Here is a 21,458-nt window from a genome sequence, read left to right on the forward strand (position 1 = left end):
TAATTACCTGTTTTTGCAATTAGTCCTTTTAATTTTAATTTAAATTTTTTTGGGAAAAGCTTAAAAAGCATAAAAGAACACAAAGCCTTTTTTGGCTGTCACAGTAATTTCTCACCTCCATGCAGGAGGTGAACAAAAGATCGAGCAATGAGGATTCTGCTGTTTACACTGTGAGAATGAATAGAAACATCTGAAACATTTTAAAATCCCCCGTGATTCCTGGAAAGCCACGCTGTCTCTCTCTTGTTTCCATCTGCTTTACATACAAGAGCGGCTGTGCAGTTTGCACTGAGAGAATATTTGAATTTCATAGAGTGTTTGACATTTGATAATAGTGCACTGTGTTTATAGATTCTACACTTCCCTGCCGAAGGTTTCCTATCATGCTTGTTCAGGCTACATACCCCCTAAAAAAGCAATATAACTGCCCTGCCCCTCCAAATATCTCTGTGTGACATCAAAAAGACAAATCCAATTATGGTTTCACTTGAGCTGATAAATATCAATCATCCTTCTTGGAATATCTGTGTTTACATAAATCGTTTCGAGCAGTGGGAGCAATTAAAAGGGAGGAAAAACAAATAGTTGTGTGCTGTCATTTAATGTGACAAAAGAGCTGGGGTCTCACTGCAAGACAGTCTATTGACTGGACTCTGTCATTTCACCTGTTAAGCCAAATTTATAATTGTATGTAAATGAGGTGGTGCTGTCACCAGAGCGCTGTTTCATTTTAACTGAGCTTCAGAGCATCTGGTTAATCATCTAAAAAGACAGAAATGAGACAGACACAGGTTTTAAATAGCCAGTAGTCTGAGAGGTTGTGAGCAAAAATGTGTGTGTAGGAGTAGGATATGCGTGGGAGTGTGTATGCTTGGCAGGAAACTGGCAGCACATGACAAACAAACAGGGGTGTGCAGTGCGCCAGCTTGACTTGGAGAAGGGGAGGGTGGGGGGGGGTCGCAAAGTCCAAGGACTTAGCAAAGTACCATTTAATTCAATGCCATCCTGCCTTTGCAGTGGGACTGTAACCTCACGGGTTAGAGGAAGTGCAGATGCTGCCACCATCTACTGGACCACAAAGGGAATCCCAGTTTCTGCCTTTTGAGAAGGAAAAGAAAAGGCTTAAGTTCTTGAAAATAAATAAACCATAAAAGCAATATTTTGTCATTAATAATTTGATGGGATCAGTTTTTATATACAGCTTTTAATATCTACACTGCAGCGTGGAACCAATATGTTTAGCTATTCGAGTTTCCTCCCGGTGTGTTTTTGTTGTGCCACAGGCGTCAGAGCAGCGCGCGCGTGTGTGTGGAGTTGTTCCGTAATTTCACAGATATTATCGGATTATTGGTGTAAATGGCTTAGTAAAAGGTAAATGTGGCATTTTAGGGATTTAATTTGAACTTAAATTAAGTCTCCGTGTTTACGAGTCATCGTGAAACATTGCCGCCAAAACGTTTTTCACAAGTGTGCAAAATTCACAGACTGCTAGTAACAGGAAAGAGACGAAGAATGACAGAAGGAAGAAAGGGATAAATATGGAAAACTAAATATTTTCATGAGGTCTGGTCCTCTATTTCTGTGTTTATAAACCTGTTTCAGGTATTAAGTGCGTTGCGTCATAGCTTTAAATGGGAAATTCCCGGCAAGCTTTAGTAGCAAAAAATAGGAACATTTATATTTATAGGAAAATATATATCTCTCTGTGTGTATGTGTAAGTAGCCACGTTTTAAAGCTACAGCCTTGCGTTCATGTTACATCTTTGTTTCTTGTGAGATTTTGGGATAAAATTGAGCATAGAGTGAATTGCACTGCGTGAGTCTAATCTCCGAGGCTTTAACGAAAAATATAATTGGCTTTCTCCCGCTGCTGCATAAAGAAAAAAAATGAATGAGATAAAGTTCACTCTTTGCTCATACTTTGATGACTTCCTTAATGAAATCTCACTGAAGGGACTGTAATTCCCCAAATATCCTAAGTCGTTGGGGTTTCCATTGGATTTTTGGGTTTGCTGCACAGCCCATGTGACTGTGTAAAAATCAGTTGGAGTGCACTCCAGGGTCGTGGATGGCTTAGGCATGTGGCATATCAAATGCTTTCTTTGTTTAGTCCAGTCTGCCTCTGAGTTCACAGGGCTGCGTTTCTGTACTAAAATGAATCAGGCCCTCGGAGTTGGCTGCCTCCTGCTTTGGCATCATCTCCAGCAACACAGACCATCCAAACGCTGATGGAGTCACATGGAGGCGGAGTTGGCGGCTCCAGCAACAATGCGGCAAAAGTGTTGTTTTCATGCATGTGTCTCGCCCCCCGGTTCTGGCTCAGGATGCCCTCACCTGTGTTCTGTTGTTGCCAGTTTAGTAATTAGTTGTATACATCTGTTTCACAGCACCAAAGAGGCTGAACAAGCGTACTGTGTATTTGTGCGACAATGGCAGGCTGTTTTAACAGTTGGTGGGCTCAATAACCAGCTAAATACATAAGGAGTCATTAAATTACATCCCTCCCCTTTAAAAAAAGAAGAGTCAGTGAATTGGTGAAAGTGAGCCTAAATCTGAGCAAATTTAACTTCTAAGTGCTTCATTATAAAAACTTGAGTTGACACTTCACTGTTAACCCTGACTCACTTTCATTGTTCATTTCACAGTAAAAGTAACGACCTTCTTGTCAATGGCATCGCTGTGGTCAAAAATCTCTCCAGTACTGCCTGCTAATGAAGACCAGTTTCCACTGAAATTCAGTGACAAAGTGGAGCTGAGTGTGGTGGAAATGCTGCAACAGTCCAGGAAGCAGTTGTACGGAGACATCACAAGTTCCAGCCGGTTGCTTAATGCTCAGATTATTTTGGACATTTCATGGGAGAAGCTCAACACCGGAACATGGCGGCATGTGGACAAGGAGTGGAGGCGCGTTTACTCATATGGCTGCCTCTTCAAAGTGGCGGCACTGTGTTGTGAAAGTCCTTCCGAAGACAAGATCCTGGAGGCTGTTCGGACTTGTGACATGGGTCTAATCATGGGCGCGGCCATCATGGGTGATATACTTCAGGTTATTGTTCGGATTCTGCAAAGTCACGTAAGGACATTGAGCTCTACTAAAGAAGAGGATGAGAGTGAACATGCTGAGGTCAAGGTCAGCGATTTTTTTTTTCTTTCATCTGAAATGCACAATTTTCTGTCAGTCCTTTAGTTTATTTAGTAATTACTAACTGATAGTTCTACTTGTGAGAAAACATTCTTGTACATTTCATTCAACCTGATTCAGAGTTCGAACTAATAGTGACTGATGGGGACATTTCAGAGTAAATCTTCTGGACGCTTGGAAAAGAAATTCCTCCGTGACCTTCATTTTGTTGCACTCCATCAGATGTCACTGAAGATTAAGTGCAGCAACTTTTCAAATGTCAGGTCACTTTGTTTAGACACCATCTAAATAGAGATGGAGAGTTTAGTGCAGGGCTGGCAGGATTTTTCGTGCTTTTTTTCCCCTTTTAAAAGCTATCATCTTAAAAAAGCTGTTGAAATAGTCTACCCATCTGTCACGAGCTGCACAGTGGGGAATGGGGCTGCAACTAACAAGTATTTAGAAATGTTGTCTTTAATTTGTTCTTGGTTAATCAGGGCAAGGAAATGGTAGAAAGTAGCACCACATTTCCCAGAAGCTTAAAGTCATACTATGATTAAATTGCCTGCCACACTTACAGTACAAAAGAACACTGAAATCAGTATAAGCTGGAACCCAGAGAAGACTTAATTGATAGTTGTTTACTCACATATGTGAGATATAATCAAGGACTTGTTTTTCTTATCGTTTTCCTCTAAAGGTTGAATTGATTTTTTTTTTTTTTTCATTTTGAAATCATTTCCAGAGAATAAAGATTGAAAGCCCGCTTGTCTCTGCAATCAAAGAAGAGTCGGCGGTTCTCAGGATAAAGTGTCCTTCACTGGAAAGTTTCAAAACAAACTTCCTGCTCCCCCTCAAACCGGTGATTTTAGAAGGAATCATCGACCATTGGCCTGCTTTCAACAAACACCCCTGGAGGTTTGTTTGTACAGAATGTATTGTTGTTCAGTTCATGATTGCTATTTGTATTAATTAATTGGCTATTATCAATCATTGTGGTTTGCATATTTTTGTCCGGATGACACCAGCCAGCTGTTTCCCCCAACTATGAACCAATTTACTCTCATTAGTATGCTAATCTCAATCATGCACTGAAAAGGTTAAAGTCGATTTGTAAACCACTCTCAAAATTGTACATTCTGTCTGTGACAATAAGCTTCACAGTATTACCATGTTTGCGCTCCTCCACCTTGGTTAAATGCAGCACTTACATCCAGTCCAGCCTTGTAATCAGACTATTTTACACTTGCGGCAGCAGCAGAGTGCACTTATCAAGCTGAGAGGACAGAAAACCTGAAGGACTTTGGTACAGAGAGGCAGCTGACATGTAGTATGCAGTGTGTATCACTTTGATATCTATCTGTCATTTCCTTAACTATGTGAACAAATAGGGACAACAGGTCTGTTTACTCATCTCTGCATATGTGATTCCTGACTCTCAAGTCTGACACCAGCGTCTGATATAACTTTCTTTCAATTTAATAATATCCTTCACTGTCCTCCCTCTCATTGCTCACTCCTGACAGCAGCCTATTCACTCTGGCATCTGACATACAGCTTCTGGCACCTCAGTCACATCCTGACGTGCTTATATATAAGATGTTTTGAAGCATCGCTTGAAACCAGGATCGCCACATTTATGCGTGACTCACTCAAGTAACTGTCTCCCTCTTGCAAAGCATAGAATACCTGAGGTCTGTGGCCGGCTGCCGGACTGTTCCTGTTGAGGTGGGATCCAGGTACACTGATGAGGATTGGTCACAAACGCTGCTCACGGTCAATGAATTCATTGATAGATATGTTTTGAATAAAGTAAGTGCATCTTGAGCAAGTCTTTAAATCACATTATTTATATCAGTGGTCCCCAACCTTTTTTGTGCCACAGACCGGTTTAATGTCAGACAATATTTTCATGGACCGGCTTTAAGGTGTCGCGGCTAAATGCAACAAAATAAAATGATACAACCAAGACAAAAACTGCAGTATTTTGTAAATATAACACTAAACGCAAATTCACTGTGTAATTGTGTAACTTTATTAGCAGCGTCCTCCTGAAATGCGCCAACAACATTGAGAGTAACACGCTCCCCTCTGCCCCTTAATGCTCTCTGGTCGCTATGGTAACACGTAAATATTTCTTTCAAAATAAGACACACAACTACAACACAGGAAAAAGACCCAGGGAAACAGAGTAAACAATAAGAACCCTGGAAACCATAAATTTCACACCCAAGACGCAACCCTCGCAGCCCGGTACCGGTCTGTGGCCCGGAGGTGGGGGACTGCCGATTTATGTGAATGAGAGAAAGAGAAGACCTTGGGATTTCTAACATGATATCTGGGCTTTTGTTGTTTGTTTTGTGTATCAACATTGAACAGGATGGAGTGAAAGCTTTGGGTTATTTGGCTCAGCACCAGCTTTTTGACCAGGTAGAGTTCAGATTTTTAGTTTTGAAACACCAAAATAAAAGTGAATAATTTTGACAGTTTAACACTTACTTCTTTAAAAATGACATTTTCAGCACTATAAAGAACGGGATTCTTTTTCTAGCTGTCATACTAACACAAGATTGCTTTTAACATTAGTGGTATTTTTTAGCAGTAATTTCAACATCAGGGCTGGATAATTAAGATCAATTTTTTGGACTCTATGATTAGATTAGAAGGATCACAGCCACAGAGTCACCATTTAGACCGATTTTCACACAGCATCTATATTTTTTTACATTTCTTGGGGATTTTATAGTGCCATGTTTCTAAATGAAACATTTATTTTTGATGTGCAAAAGCTTTGATTTCTTTATATATCACTTGGAAAATACAAAGTCTGTGCAGTGATTTGTTGAAACATCTGCAAACATACATGGGAATACAAGGTAAAAGGCAAAAACCGAGATTATACAATTCTGATGAGCTTGAAAGTGAATATGTGGCACAGTGTGAACGGTCTTAGGCAAGCTTTCTTGTAATTCCTTTAAGTAGTCTTCATGAACAGTTCTCCAGGCTTCTTAAGGACGTTCAAGGCTCTTCTTTGGATGTCGGCTGCCTTTTGTTTAATTCCCTGTTAGGATGATCCTACACTGTTTCAGTAATATTGAGGTCCAGGCTTTGGGGAGGCCAATCTGTGACTGATATTTATCAGGCTGATAAATATCTCTGGGCTGTAATGAGACTGAAAATTCCAATAAATAAACAGACTGTTTGCAGACATGACTCTCTGAGGCTGTACGGGAGCTCATCAGTAATAGTTAAGTAAAAACCAACCTTATGGCAGAATATCTGTGCCAGTTTTCATGGAAATCCATCAAGTATTTATGAATATTTTTCAGTTGGAAAACTATGGTGGATTTACTGACAAAAAGAAGTCATGCATTTTTTTTAGTTTGCATGGCAGAAGGTGGAAAAATAATTAGCAATTCTTTTTACTTGCCAGGAAATGTTGGCAAAGTTCTCATGAGAAAAAAAGATACTATTTAGTAAGTAAAATTAGTCTTAAATGCCCTATTACTGTTTGATTATACCTTAGATACCAGAGCTCAAGGATGATATCCGCCTCCCTGATTATTGCTGTCTTGGTGAAGGCGACGAAGAGGATATTACTGTGAATGCGTGGTTTGGTCCCGGGGGTACAGTCTCTCCTCTTCACCAAGATCCTCAACAGAACTTTCTGGCGCAGGTGCTGTTAACTGTAATGCTTTATGAATTAAATTAATGTCAAAGGTTGATCATGTGATAACAGTTTCCTTACCACATGGGATTCCTTCTGTATATACAGGTAGTGGGAAGCAAATACATTCGCCTATATTCCCCCGAGGACACAGGCAAGCTGTACCCTCATCAATCACAGCTGCTTCACAATACCAGTCAGGTAGGATTGACAGTCCATGGAGATAGCACATGTCGGACGTGCAAATGTATGCAGTATTTCCAATTTCTGACTTCTTCCGTCTAGGTGCAGGTGGAAAATCCAGATGCCGAGCGCTTCCCGGAGTTTGCCAGAGCTCCGTATCTCGAATGCGTGTTACAGCCTGGAGACGTTCTTTTCATCCCTGTCCGACACTGGCACTACGTCCGCTCCTTAGAGCTCAGCTTCTCGGTCAGCTTCTGGTGGTCGTGATTGCAGTTTCCAAATAAAAAACCATATAGCATGTGTGTAATGAAACTAGTTCAGCCTGATTTCTCCTGCTGTTGAAGAAGGTCACTGGAGAGCTTTTAACTAATGTGAGGCTAATAAAAGTATTAGGACGACCTCTGATTACAAAAACCTTTGATCCATGAACTATGCACACACATTGCTCAATGATTACTTTAATTGTGCTGCTGATGATTGCAACATCTATTATGTGGAAAGCGACCGGCAGCCACAGAAAACAACAAATGAGCACTTAAAAGTGTTTCTGCTCATTTCATTCTGCATATAATTTACAGAGGGTTGTTAGTCATCTAATTTGATAGGGTATGTTTCTCTTTTCAAATTGGCTTATTTAATTGTGTTCTCAACCTTATTCCCACAAATATTCTCAGATGTGTGATTTCCATAATTCATGGAAATGAGGCAAGTCTTCAAATTTAATAACCAAGTGAGCTACAGGTACAGAAATGTGGTAATAAACACGGCTCTCTGGTTAAACTGACAGCCTGAGCTAATCAAGCAGGTCACAGATGAAAATTAATAAATTAAATGAATTAATCCCCTGGGCATACACAGACTTTGAAATTAAAACCATCTCATTGGTAAAGTACTTTGACAGCACAACTCTTGTTTGGCACCAGAAACGCAAAACCTGACAACAAAGGGAGCCGCGGATTTCAGACCTCTGACAAGCCACAGTCGTGTATCCTGTAGGTCCTGTTCAGTCAAGCCTGGTTATTACAACTATGATGTGAGGAAGTGACAAAATTAAGCAGATCTGCCCTAATGTGCGTGTTTGATCTGGATTGAGTCAGAAGTAGCGGCGTTTTGGGAAATCAAGGCAGTGTCAGACAGGTGAACTTGAAGAGTTGTGGGGAATGCTTTGATAAAGCGCTGTAGCTCAAGGAAAGGATATATAATAGACACTTTTTCCTTCAGTTTAAGAGGGTAAAAATACAAAGGAATTGTAGTTCAAAACAACAAAGTGGCCTCAACAAGCTAAAATATTTTTCTGAAAACACAAGCTATATACTGTCTGACTCCGAAAGTGGTTTTGCCAAAAAAAAAAAAAAGCATAAACACTCATGTGAAACATTCCTTTGAACATGGTGGCTTGTGGGCATTCATTTATGCACAGCTCTCTTGAGGTCCCCCCACAGCATTTCGATCAAGTTGAAGCCTGAACTTTAACTGGGTCATTGCAACACCGTGATTCTTTTCTTTTGTTGTAGATTTCCTCCTGTGCGTAGGATCATTGTCCTGTTACATGACCCAGTTTTGGCTGAGCTTTAGCTGTCAGACAAATGGCTTCACATTTGCCTCTAGAATACTTCAGCCTACAGAGGAATTCGTGGATGAATCGATGACTGCAAAGTGCCCAGGTACTGTGGCTGCAAAACAAGCCCAAATCCTCACCCCTACACCACCACGTTTGACAGTTAGTCTGAGCTGTTTGTGCAGATGTGCTGTCTTTGGGTTTTCAAACCTTTCAAACAAGCCACATTTGTTCAGCCTTCTTCTAATTGTACTGTTGTGAACTTTAAAATTCAACATAACTGAGCCCTTTAGAGTCTGAGATGTAGCTCTGGGATTTTTTTGCAGATTCCCTGAGCATTGCACAATCTGACCTTGGGGTAGATTTGCTGGGATGTCCACTCCTGGGAATATTGTAGCATTGTTAACACACACCAAACTTAAAATGTCTGTCTCTGGGTCAATTAAATTCTCCCAACCTACACTGCAGTATTGCAATGTTGGTAAAACCAAGCAAAAGTAGTTTTAATATTTAAAAATATGCAAGTTTAGCTATGAGGCCTCTTTCCCTTTTTTGTTTCTGTAGATAAGGTGGCATAATAAATAATGCCCCCTGCATTAAAGATGCCAGTGTTTGGCCTGGTTTCTGCAAATTTCAGGTAATAGACCTATCCAAAGTTGGTTACTTTCCTCACAAGCTTATCTCTCCAAACTTAATAATATGAACCCTGCCAGGATTTAATTCTGTAAGTAAATGCCGTACACTTCACTTAGCCCTTCAGTGCTTTGTTGTTGTCAAGTAAGTGGCACAATTGACTTAAGATCACACAAAACTGCTTACTCTCATTATAATGTAATCAATACTCAATTACCAGTGAAATAATGTGGGACCTCTGGGCCTGTAACCCTTAAACTTAGACCTCGCTTTCGCCTTCTTTTTGATTAATGGCAATTGATTTTCAAATAAATCTGGCAAATCAGGATTAGATCCATTCGATTTACAGTAGGCAATAGACAAGTTTTAGTGAGAAAATGCTGAAACCCCAATAAATCTGAAACACAGATTTGGAAAAAGCTCAAGATTATTTCTGTACAGATATGTAATATAAGTAGCTCAATAATGCCACATTGTTTTAAGAGCCAGAATTTGTGAATTGGAATGAAGAATGAAAGAAAACAACCCAAAAATTAAAGTGCAGGCTCTCAACTTGTTTACAGGTCACATGTAATTTAATTAATACACATGAGCACATTAATGTTTATCTACAGATCAAACCTTTTGTCAGCTGTTACCACTTGCCTTGACTCTAACATTTGCACCGCTGACTTAAATGATGATTTATAATAATCATGTAGACCACAACACAGTCTATACTTGAGCCCCCCCAGTGTTTTAAAATTTATTCAGCAAAATTGGTGAAAACATTACATTAATATGCAAGAATGTAAAAAAAAATGAAGTGATTGTCAAGCATTAATTAGTGTCATCTATTCTTGTCATTATAAACAGCACTAAACATCCTGCAGTAACGCTTTAGATTCATAAATTAACTTCAACAATGGCACCGTTATTACGAACATGAGCTTCCAAAGCAATGCAAAGCAGATGATAAGGTAAGTTATTAAAATTCCATATTAAGACCACGTGCAGTACAACAGAGTAATAGAAAAATAACTTTAAAGATGTCCGATGACCACTTTGTAGAGTGAGAGGAAAAAAGGATTGTGCAAAGTACAGTGTAGACTTGTAAGGCAGCTTGGTTTCAGCTATGGCATCAATTCAAACTCTCGTTAGTGTCGATGCTATGTGAATCTGCATGACCCTCGGTGCTTCATTATAGAAAGAGATTTTTAAAAAGCGCTTCATGAAATGAGATTTTTTTAAATTACAGGATTTCTGATGGCCTCATTTTATCCTGAAAATGAGTTTCAGAAAGCCATTAATGCTGAGATGAATCCTAAAATTCCTGTATATCTACAGAGAAGTTCTGCATCCTCTCCACCACGAAGAAGCAAAGTGTTCCAGTGAAGCCCAGGATGACCATCAGCAGGAGCTGCCACATCAGCATGATGTAACCGCTGTAGAAGAACGCAGCTGCTGCACAGACAGACTAACAAGGGACAGACAGATTTAATGTTGTTGATTAATATGATAAAGTGCTTTTACAAATCTAATAAACTAAGTTGCACAAATTATTACACAAAAATATTACGTTTTCCAGCTTCACCAATCACCCCCTCAAAGTCATATCCTTGAGTAGCACAGCACAACTTCTGTAATGTCTGCTATTTTCAGATCATTGCCATTCTAAACAATCCAAACAATGACCCTTCAACTTAAGCTTTATTTAGGAGTAGTGGAAAAAGCCACAGTGAGCAAAATGTGGCCAGTGGTGAGTGACGATAATGGTGAAGTGGCCAAAAGGGTTCCTGTATTTTCAATTTGCTGTCTGCCAGTGCATGATATTACAGGCAAACCACACCATTCAGTTCATTTTCACATGATGCTCTCCCTCATACACCACAGGATATTATACTGTCGTAGAAATCCTCATAAACAGTCTGAACCTAAATCAACCATAAACATGCTCCTGAGCTGACCCAATGCTCCGTCTTAAAGTTTGGATTCTGCATGCGTTCCACTGTCAGTTTGGGTTGGGGTTTATATCCTGATCCCCATAAAAGTCTGAATGTTTCTCAAGTGGAAATGCACATGTGGGAGAGGTGTGGCCTACAGAGAGCATGAAAAACAGCACCAGCACTGGTAGCAGTGCAGCGCTGAAGATGGCGTTGAAGAAGAGATGAGATGTGTTTAAATCACACGTGGTTTTCATTTTTCTGGGCAGAATCAGAGAGCTTTATAAGACACTAAACATACTATTACTTTCAAACTCATGAACCCCACTTTCAGATTTACTGTTAACAATTTCCCAGTAACAGCAAAATCTGAGCTGGACTTCAACTAGGTGGCACAACCATGTCAAGATTTCTCAGTTTGTTTCTGTTCATTGCATTGTGGTGTATTTTCCACGCCTTGACAAAATCAAAAAGATTTTTTTTGAATAGTTATAAAGCATACATTAATTTCTAGAGCTTAATTTTCAATTCAAAAAAAAAAAAAAAAAGGAAGAAGGTATGATATCCAGCATATCTGCCTTTTTTCTTTGTACTGTGACTTCAGGTGAATTTATTTCACTTGGAAGGAACACATTTTGCAGCAGCTTTGGTCCGCTCTGCTAACAACGTCTGAGAACTGGCAACTCAGGATTACCTGGATGAATTTAAAAATGGCGAAAGCCGGCGTGCTTTCTTCAGCATAAACATGGCCTAATATGCTGTAGAGCTGTGTGTTGAAACAGCTGTCCCCGAGTCCAAGCAAAAAGCTGCACAGCAGGGCAATGGATACACTAAGAAAGAAAAAGAAGAAATAAAATCAAAGCATAATCTCAAACAGTATTTTCTTATATGCTAAATTATCATAAAAACTGGATACCTTGGAGTTAGATATGGCTTCTTTAGGGACATGGTTTCAAAAACAATGGGGGCATCATCAGGGATGTTAAGAAAGATCAAATAGAAAGCAACAAAATGGGCAACCATTCCCAGAAACACCACAGAAGTTCGTCTGAAGCGGCTGTTCTTGCACAACAATCCAAACAAACCCCCACCTGATGGAAAAGGGCATATTCTGCATAAATCAATCAATCTGCACGGCCTTGAATGACTTTAAATAACTTTGCTAAGAGCAGAAAGTGAACGTACCTACTATTTCTCCAATGCCTACAACAATCCCTGAGATCCCAATCAAGCCTTTAGCTGCTTCTGCAAACTGTGCAGTTGCTCCGATACACGTCCCATACACTCCACTGTAAAAAGATAGCTCAAGGCCTGGAGAACAGGAAGTGCATGCTGTAGCTGCAGGCATTTTTACTGGAGGCTAAAATATTTAATATGCAAAAGCATTTGACTTACCGCTGTACGCCATGCAAGGACTCAGAAGAAGGGTAGTTTTAGTCTTCAGCAGTCGTAGGATGGTTTCTAAAAGGGAGAGTTACAACACAATGATTTAAAATGCTAATAAATGCCGTTCTTCCACTAATACAATCTCCTTTAGCTCGGTATTGAGCTGAGAATTTAACACAGTCCAATGCAGAAAGAAAATATTCTGTCATAATAAGCCATATATAAATGCTCATTTAAAAAAAACAGCCAAAAGAGACTTGGCTGTTAGAAAAATTCAGATTTTAAAAGAGGAAATCCCACTAGGCTTGTTTATATATGCCTGGATGGCCCTTCTTGACATGAATCAGCTTGCATCTTTGATAAAAGCTGATACCTTTAAGGCAGGTGTGCACGAGTCTAAATGCACACAGAGATACACGCGAGACAAGGTGCAATCTGATCATCCAAACAACTTGAGGCTGCACTGAAGGCAGGTGCAAGTGCAGCAGCAGAGTTTCCAGTTGACAAACAGATAGAATCTGAAATAAACTAACGCATAGGCAGATTCTGTGTACTCTGTTGTAATGCTAGAAGATTTTTATCCATATGAAAGCGATTTTCGCCTTCAAGAAAAACAAAACCGCCTGTGAGTGCCTGCTAGTTTCACAAAAAGAGCAATGAAAAGCAATGCAAATAACAGAGAGGGAAAGGGAAAATAAATACTTCGGTAGGAACTTACATTCCTTTTGAATGCTCAGTATATCAGATGATACCCATCTACAGTGCAAGGGGGGGGGGGGAACAGTGAATAGCTGTACAGGCAGGAATTTCAACTCTTTGGTTCAATATTGACTGATTGCCAGGAAATCTGGATGTACCCCTTAGGATTTAAAAAAACAAACAAACAAAAAACTGATATATGTTCCTTCGTACAAACAGGAAGAGAGAACTACAGTGTTGGAATTTAATGACTTTGAAATGTCACTGCAGTTATCCTTACAAATATACACTCAGCGGCTACTTTATTAAGTCACCTGTTTGTGTACTCATTAACGCAAATATCTAATCAGCCCTTGGTGCATAAATATGTAGACATGGTCAAAACTATCCACTGAAGAAGAGTGATTTAAGTGACTTTAAACGTGGCATGGTTATTAGTGCCAGATGGGCTGGTCTTTTAGAAACTGCTGTTCTACTGGGATCTCTAGCGACAAAGGGAATAGCTTGAAATAGAGAAGGCAAACAGAGAGAGAGAGAGAGAGAGAGAGAGAGAGAGAGAGAGAGAGAGAGAGAGAGAGAGAGAGAGAGAGAGAGAGAGAGAGAGAGAGATGTGTGTGTAGAGCTCTTTATTTTCCTGTGAAAGAACATTTATTATCCATGCTGTCTGTCAGGAATATATTCAACAGTGTCACTTTTTCACTCTTCCAGCATGAATAAAACAGATTATAAAAACCTTGAATGAGCTCACAGTATCCATTTAGAGCACATTAGTCTTGTTACTACACAAAGTTCCTTATGTATCCATATATACAGCACATATGGGATTTTCTCAATTACACTTTGCACCAGCATGCATTTACTGCATTCAATATGCACATTTATATGGATGTATAATGAATCCAGTAAATGTATGTAAATGAGCAAGTATCATTTTAGCAAAGCTCGTTAGGTACGCCTCAATGTGGCTTTCCAAAAGTGCAGATAAAACTTACTGAACTCCGATTTAGTATCCTGCATGGCAGTGTTCGCTCTGTGCTTGTACCTAGACAACAACAATTAAATCAATAACAACTTCCACAACACTGAAATTAATCAACAGAGATAAACTGCATACACAGACAATCTCAAACGTCCCTTCAACTAAAGAACAGGTGGAGGAATTTAAAAATCAGACAGTGGAAGGATTGCTCCCGATGGCATTCTTTGTTATTCTGTTGGAGTCATTGTTTCGTTCCAGACTTGGCTAATAAACACTAAAACCCATACATGCATCACGCATACCCGTAACTGTTTTTCACACACAGCTGCTGCCACAAGAGTGCTGGAAAGAGTATGTTTTGCTAACAAGACTTTTAGTCTCATGGTTTGTTTTTTGCGATGGATGTTTGTGAATGATACATTTATGGAATGTAATTTAATTTTCCCTATGACTTTTATTTGCCTTTGATGCAAGTTTTGTTTTTTTTTACAGATTTTTTCCCCCATCTTGTGATTTCAGTCAAACTTTGTTCATAATTCAAGACATTAAAATTTTAATATGCCTTAAAAATGTTGAAGGTTGGAGTCTTTAACTGCTGTCTCTCTCAAAGAGAAATGTTCTGTCTTCTCTTCCCCAAATCCGCCTGATTGCGCCCTACTTAAGTAAAGCGCTGTGATTAGACAAGACTCTGTCAAAATTGCATTGATCTAGAGAAAAGGATCAGTCCATTTTTTGTGAAGGACAAGAGTGATTTATAAGTCTTGTAGAAGAGCAGCAGTAAGTCAAAAAGTGGGTGATTTAAGAAAAAAAAACCTGTTTCGTGGGAGGTCTGAAAACACCTTAAGAAGGTCAACTGGATTAAAAAGGACATTTTTGGCCATGTTAGCCGTTGTGTATCCTATCCGAGCAGTAGTTCAGACACTTTATGTATTCTGAGTCATTCTGTGGGTCTGCAGTGAAAAATGTGTAATTATCTAAAGGATATTCATTTACATCGTGCGAGTTGAGAGCAGTGACTGCCCTTCCTCTTCAGAGAGCATCTCCTCTTCATGATGGCTCTTTCTCAACACCAGGAAGCTAAGTGTGCCGAGGATGGATATAACCAGCAGGGACAGAAAAATGTTTCTCCTGCTGTTGTCTGAGACAGGAAGATTAAAGTAAATCGCTTAATGAAAATGTGCTAGAAATATTAATAACATTAAGCTGGAGCATACTCAAACTAAAGAGCATTTTCATGCTGTTAACTTACACAAGTTTGGCCTTACCTGGTATTTCTGTTCTTCCATTCCAGTCAAAATAAATGTAAAGATTACCAAACAACATGCTGTCAAGACAAAAAAAAATGGTGCAAAGAAAATAAGTAAAAGAACATTTCTCAAACAAAGCAGGGATGTACTGGACTTGCTGATAGGTTAAATTCTTGTTTTCCTTTATTTTGATAAAGTTAATAAACCGCCTCCTCCTTAATTTCATGTTAATAGGTATGTATCAACTTCCACATATATGCCAAGGTTTCTCAGCTAGTTGGTGCATTTTAGCGAGATGCCATTTATTTTAATGTTGTGGCTGATTGGTGCAGCTATGCTGCATGCCAAATTATTTTCATTTCACTGTCGTCCAAATATAATTTATTGCGTACAGCACCCTCCAAAATCTCCACAGCGGCATTCAAAATGTACTAGGTGGACAAGGACTCTACTGTGGATGAGCTGCATTTATAGATGTAAAAATGATGCTGATAGAACATCTGTGTCTGATCATGATGGTGATTTACTGAGAAAATAAACTAAAAGATATCATTTAGACTATACTTCCAAAAGTATTCGCTCATCTTCCTTCACACGCCTATGAACGTGTGAATTCATAAAGTTTAATATGATGTCAGCCTATCCTTTGCAGATATAACAGCTTCAGCTCTTCTGGGAAGGCTTTCTTTTTACAAGGTTTAGAAGTGTGTTTATGGGAATTTTGGACCATTCTTCCAGAAGTGCATTAGTGAGGTCAGATATTGATGTTGGACAAGAAGGCCTGGCTCACAGTATCTGCTCTAGCTCTGTCGGATTGAGGTCAGGACTCTGTGCATGCCAGTCAAGTTCTTCTACACCAAACTTGCTCATCCGTGTCTTGGTGGACCTTGCTTTGTGCACTGGTGGATAAAGCAAGAGGCCATCCCAAAACTATTACCACTAAGTCAGAAACATAAAATTGTCCAAAATGTCTTGGTATGCTGAAGCATTAAGACTTCCTTTCATTGAAAGTAGTGTTCTCCTGACAACCATCAAAACCCAGATTTATCCATCTGATTGGCAAATGGAGATTGCCACCGACTTCCACATTGTTATAATACCACTAACAGTTGACTGTGGAAAATTTAGTATCAGGGAAATATATCCTATCCTATCTCCTATCACAGTATCATGCTGGAATTCACTGAGCTCCTGAGAGTGACCCACTCTTTCACAAATGTTTGTAGAAGCAGTCTCCATGCCTAGGTCCTTGATTTTATATAGCTGTAGCCATAGAAGTAGTTAGAACACCAGAATGAAATTATTTGGATGTGTGAGTAAATGCTTTTGGTAATATAGTGTATATGTATAAATAGGGTAAGGAAAAGCTTCATGGGGACGCATTTGTTTTTGGCGTTTGGTAAGGCAAATACACCATGTAAGCCAATGAGGAACACAGAAACTCCTTCAGAATTTATCACAGTTATCACAGTTTAACCACTATTGACTTTCATTATTAGTTCAGTTAAACATTCTCTTCTCTGCTCTCTGTGCAATTTATTATGTGTACATCAAATTTTATGCACCAAACCTCTCTGGGCCTTTCAAACCTTAAAATAGTGACCTTTAATTAAAGTGCTCCCATTTGGACAATCAGAGTAATTAAAAGAAAAGACCGTGGACATGGTGTTAGCTGAATCATTTGAGAAATCATGTATGATAGACAGAAAATGTGGAGAAAGTTTATTTACTGGCTGGATCAAACACTGACTTTATAGGCATAATAATCTGCATTTTTGCCTCCGAGGATTCTTCTTTCGTTTTTTTGAAGCTGTTTATTTGCCTTTCACGGTTAACACTGGAATTCTGTGATCTATTTCTGTCTTTAATTACATATCTACCTAAACTAAAAAATGTAGATGAGCAATTAGTCTGTCCCAGAGCCACAGCAATGGATGAAAGGAGTTAGTCATGAAAGATAACAGTGATTTTCAGTCGTATTCTGTGTTTGTGTCTGCAGGCTGTGAAGAACTGATTCATAAGTTTACTGTGGCAGTGATCACCACTGGAGAGTCAGATTAGCATTGCCCTATTGGGAGCGTTGGCACAGGTGACAGCCAATGTTATTATTATACTAATTCAATTTGCATATTTTAACAAATACAAATTAGTCGTCCGAGCCAGTGTGCGAGAGCAATGGGCCAAATGGAGAAGATGAAAAGACCATAACTGTCACCTAGCGAACTTTAAGAGGCTTTCATGTTTTTTAGATTTTGCAGAGAAACTTATGACTGGTTTAAAGAAAAGATCATTTATAAAATGATCTACTAAATATTTCTTTTTCTTTGTAGTTTGCACTATATATTTTCGAGCTGAAAATACAGACAGAACAAAATGTTGGCAGCTGCACTGCAGTTACACCTTTGATCAACTGGAGCAGCTTCATCAAACAGCAGAACAAAACGATAACAAGCGAAAACACGGTGATCAGTCGTGTTTTATGAACCGGATGTACTGGTGGAAATAAATATTTTGATGCAAGGTCAATTAATTGTAACTTTGGGTTTGTTCAGAGCGCAGATGAGCAGGAAGACTGTTATATTCTCAAATAAAACATTACTATTTACTTCACACAGCCCAAAGTTAAAAATTCTCATATACAGCGTGATGCAAATGAAAACTAAATCAATGAAATGAAATGAAATACTCTCTGGTTTAAAGAAACTTTAAAATGTTAAAGGTTTGTCTTTAAAAGACACAAAGACTGAGCTCCATACCTGCACTGTAGGAGAGCCCAGAACATTCCAGTGTTTCTGTTGATGGTGGAGGCCTCTGAGTTTTCCACCAGAAACTGTCCTTGAGCTGTCCAGAGCACTGAAGGAACGTGAATGAGGGCGGGTCATTGAAGTAGGAAAAAAGGTCAATTAATTGCCCACATTAATAAATATATAATTTTAATTTTTTTTACATTGTCAAGTAATGCATCATACCATACAGTAGCCCTAGGACTTGATAAAAATTCATTGCTCTGCAGTGATTTGAGGCTGCATTAAAAACATTTTTTCTTCATTTTTCCAGCACATGCTCAGCATGAGGTCTGCTTTCTCTGTATTTCCGCTAACATTTACAAGCAAACCAAAGGTGTTAAGCACTCTTTACAGAATCAGCCCCTAACCCATTTAAGGTCTAATTTGGGATATACTGTTTATGTTCATCATCATATCCCAGCCATGATAATCCCTGTATGCATGATTAAACTGCATTTGGATTTTGGCACAGAAATTGAGCTTGCATGGACTGCAAAAGCCAACAACAGCCACCTTCAAGTATTTATGTTTGCTGAAAGTCTTCATCTGTTACTACACTGTATCCTGCCTCAGTGTTCATACGCACATTTTAGTAAGTGGGCTGTGATGTGATGTATGTGACAAAGAAAACTCTGAAAGGTGAATATTTAAACAAATCAAAAATACAAATATATACTCAAAATTAAACATAAAACATGAAAGCCTGAACTGTTGATACACGGCTTTCATGTGGTTTATGCCAAATTCTGACCCCTAGCAATGTCGCAGCAATGATCAGTCCAGGTAAGACTGGGTTATTTTAAAGATATTTTATGCAGAAAAAATCAACACATTAATCGATGATGAAACTGATCAGTTGCAACCCAGCTGTGAAAATAAAATAGCCAGTAAAAACACCAGAATAACGACCAAAAAAACCCCGTCCAATCAGTAATTGTTGACATACTCAGGTTTCAAATTTATATTAATAATTATTCAGTTAAATAATGATAATAACCGTACTGCAATGTTTCACACCATTCTGTATGTCTTTTAAACAGACACTAACTCTCACTTTGTATATAATCTGCATGCAATTGCAAGCATGTATTCAAAGACATTTAAAAGCCAGGCTTGAAGTTCCAAAGACAGTTTAGGAGAGAGCGACTTACTGGCTGCTCCTATGCCGATGAGAACGGAGGTCAAGTAAAAAGACCATGTCGAGGGGACGATGAACATCGCAATGTAACCACTAGAGAAAAACATAATGATGATGAACATGTCTCAGCATCTTTGTTCGTTTCCTTTATGCAAACAGCACGTCAGTATTTACCTGTACAGCAGGCCGCTCAGAAACATGGTAAATTTTGGTCCAATAACTGTAACAATCATTGGTGCAAGCAGATTGGAGAACGAGAAGACTCCATAGATGATTCCAAGGCTGTAAAGTGGGGGCAGTAAGTAGCAGTAAGTAAATAAATGCAAGTTGGTGAACTGAACACCAGCATTTTTCCCCCTGTTTCTCCACCATGACCTACCTGTGGTACCCACTTCCAGTGAAAGTAGAATTTCCCAGGCTTTTCACTACAGTTTGCTGCAAATAGGAAAAGAATAAAAGTCTATGTGAACCACAGGGTTAGAATTTACATATTAAGTCACAGTAATGTCCTTAAGTCATTCATAAGATTTGATTAGTTCAGTGATCACTGAAGAAAATTAGAAACACGAGATGCGCCTCATATAGTCCTTTGGCTGATCTGTTTCATACATCCCATGAGGCGGTTAATTTTTTTTCTTTAGAAATTACTTTAAAAGCTGTTATGACAAGAAAAAAACGTTGTTGTATACGAGCAACATAAATGAACCTCCTGTCTCTTAAATACAAATCTCAACTCAATGCGCTGTCCTCTAACATTCTGGGGCAAAGTAAAAATGAAATGTAATTTAAAAAGCAAAGTTTACGAAGTTACCTCAACATTTCCACAGGTGGTGAAGGCGGTGAAAATAAACAAAAATCCCACACCCAAAATCACAACGTTGAAAGTCCTTCTGTCTGCCATGGCGTCTTCTTAATCGCGTTAAATCAGACACATTTTGAATTCACTGCAGACTCGCGATTCAGTAGCGTCGCTAAGTTTGTACTATAAGCCTAAAGCCTCCCATGTGCACTCACTCGCGTGGATCCATTTCAGCAGCTGCGAAAATAAAGTTCACTTCACAAACTTGTAAAGTTCGCGTTTAGTGAGCGAACAGCGGCCGGAGATGAGCGGTGTGGCGTATATGCAGACAGTTAAAGGAGCAGCACTGTCACGAGAACACGTCTCTCCTATTACCCAAAGTACGCATGACAACTTGTGACTTAAATTAAAAGTTGCTGGGGATTTTTTTCTTTTTTCTTTTTTTTTTTTTTTTGAGATCTTCCTTTTACTGTGACCTCTTCGTCATGGCTTTCGTCACTCTCCTTTTCGCCTTCAGTTTCTTCTTCTTGTGCAATTTGCGGACATTTACACGCATTTTATCTTTGCTGCCTTCCAGAGGTGACCAGGAGAAACATTTCCCGTGGGAAATAGATGACTTTTTATTGCGCTATTACGCAATAGGAAAAAGTTTATGGAGTACATGTCCCTTCCACGCATAAGGACGTTGGAGTGGAAAATAGAGATTAGTTCGCATTGCATCCTTATTATCCCTAAATATCTCATTTTTGACTGATCAACACAATGTTTTTGCTATTGTATTATAATTATTGTATTAAATCTAAAAGACAAAAAATCCACACATCCACAAAAAAACCAAAACACATGATCAAACAAAGTAATCCAATACTGTGCAAAAGTCTTGCACCATTCATTTCTTCCTATTTTGCTAGGAAAATGGATAAGGGGTGGTTTATGGAAACATTCTGCTGACATACAGGGAAATACACTATATGAGGCAAAAAGAGAGTTCACACAATTCTAAGGAGCTTAAAAATCAATATTTGGTATGACCACCTTTATTCTTCAAAACAATCTGAGCTTTCTTAGGCAACTTTCTTGTTCCTTTAAGACGTCCTTAGGAATAGTTCTCCAGGCTTTCTGGATAACATTCAATGCTCTTCTTTGGATGTTCGGGGATTTTTCTTCCGGTCTCTTTACAGATGATCTCACACTACTTCAATAATGTTGAGGTCCGATCTCTGGGGAGAGCAATCTACGACCGATTGTCTTCAAATGTGTGTTTTTCTATCCAGGTATACGTTTACTGCATTGCTGTTGTATTGGGGATTATTATCATGAGGAAAAATGAAGCCCCTGCT

At 39.0% G+C, this 21,458-nt stretch overlaps 2 protein-coding genes across 4 annotated transcripts; one reads left to right on the plus strand and one right to left on the minus strand.

The window, feature by feature from the left end:
- The first annotated feature begins 1,278 nt into the window (after window positions 1–1,278).
- Window positions 1,279–9,887, plus strand: kdm8 (lysine (K)-specific demethylase 8). 3 transcript variants are annotated; one of them, XM_085271695.1, is made up of 9 exons: window positions 1,279–1,371; window positions 2,646–3,130; window positions 3,867–4,039; window positions 4,801–4,933; window positions 5,501–5,551; window positions 6,648–6,797; window positions 6,897–6,989; window positions 7,074–7,217; window positions 8,486–9,887. In XM_085271695.1, exons 2-9 carry the CDS (start codon window positions 2,669–2,671, stop codon window positions 8,501–8,503), a joined length of 1,224 nt encoding a protein of 407 aa, XP_085127821.1. In that variant the 5' UTR covers window positions 1,279–1,371; window positions 2,646–2,668; the 3' UTR covers window positions 8,504–9,887. The 3 variants fall into 3 exon arrangements, with proteins under 3 accessions (XP_085127821.1, XP_085127818.1, XP_085127819.1); XM_085271692.1 differs by lacking the exon at window positions 8,486–9,887 and having other exon boundaries at window positions 7,074–8,473; XM_085271693.1 differs by lacking the exons at window positions 1,279–1,371; window positions 8,486–9,887 and adding an exon at window positions 1,380–1,563 and having other exon boundaries at window positions 7,074–8,473.
- On the minus strand, window positions 9,878–20,674 carry LOC146576427 (UNC93-like protein MFSD11). Its single transcript, XM_085271691.1, has 13 exons — window positions 20,131–20,674; window positions 19,699–19,754; window positions 19,494–19,601; window positions 19,333–19,412; window positions 18,152–18,248; window positions 15,414–15,472; window positions 15,142–15,286; window positions 14,162–14,211; window positions 12,480–12,545; window positions 12,270–12,395; window positions 12,001–12,175; window positions 11,779–11,914; window positions 9,878–10,618 (listed from the first exon to the last, which is right to left on the minus strand). The coding sequence occupies exons 1-13, from the start codon at window positions 20,218–20,220 to the stop codon at window positions 10,466–10,468; spliced, it is 1,341 nt and encodes a 446-aa protein (XP_085127817.1). The 5' UTR covers window positions 20,221–20,674; the 3' UTR covers window positions 9,878–10,465.
- Window positions 20,675–21,458: the final 784 nt, after the last annotated feature.

This window comes from Mchenga conophoros, linkage group LG4 (genome assembly GCF_057382185.1).
Source record: "Mchenga conophoros isolate Kocher_MC1m ecotype Shallow Benthic linkage group LG4, M_conophoros_male_GT1.1, whole genome shotgun sequence".
Lineage (NCBI taxonomy): Eukaryota > Metazoa > Chordata > Actinopteri > Cichliformes > Cichlidae > Mchenga > Mchenga conophoros.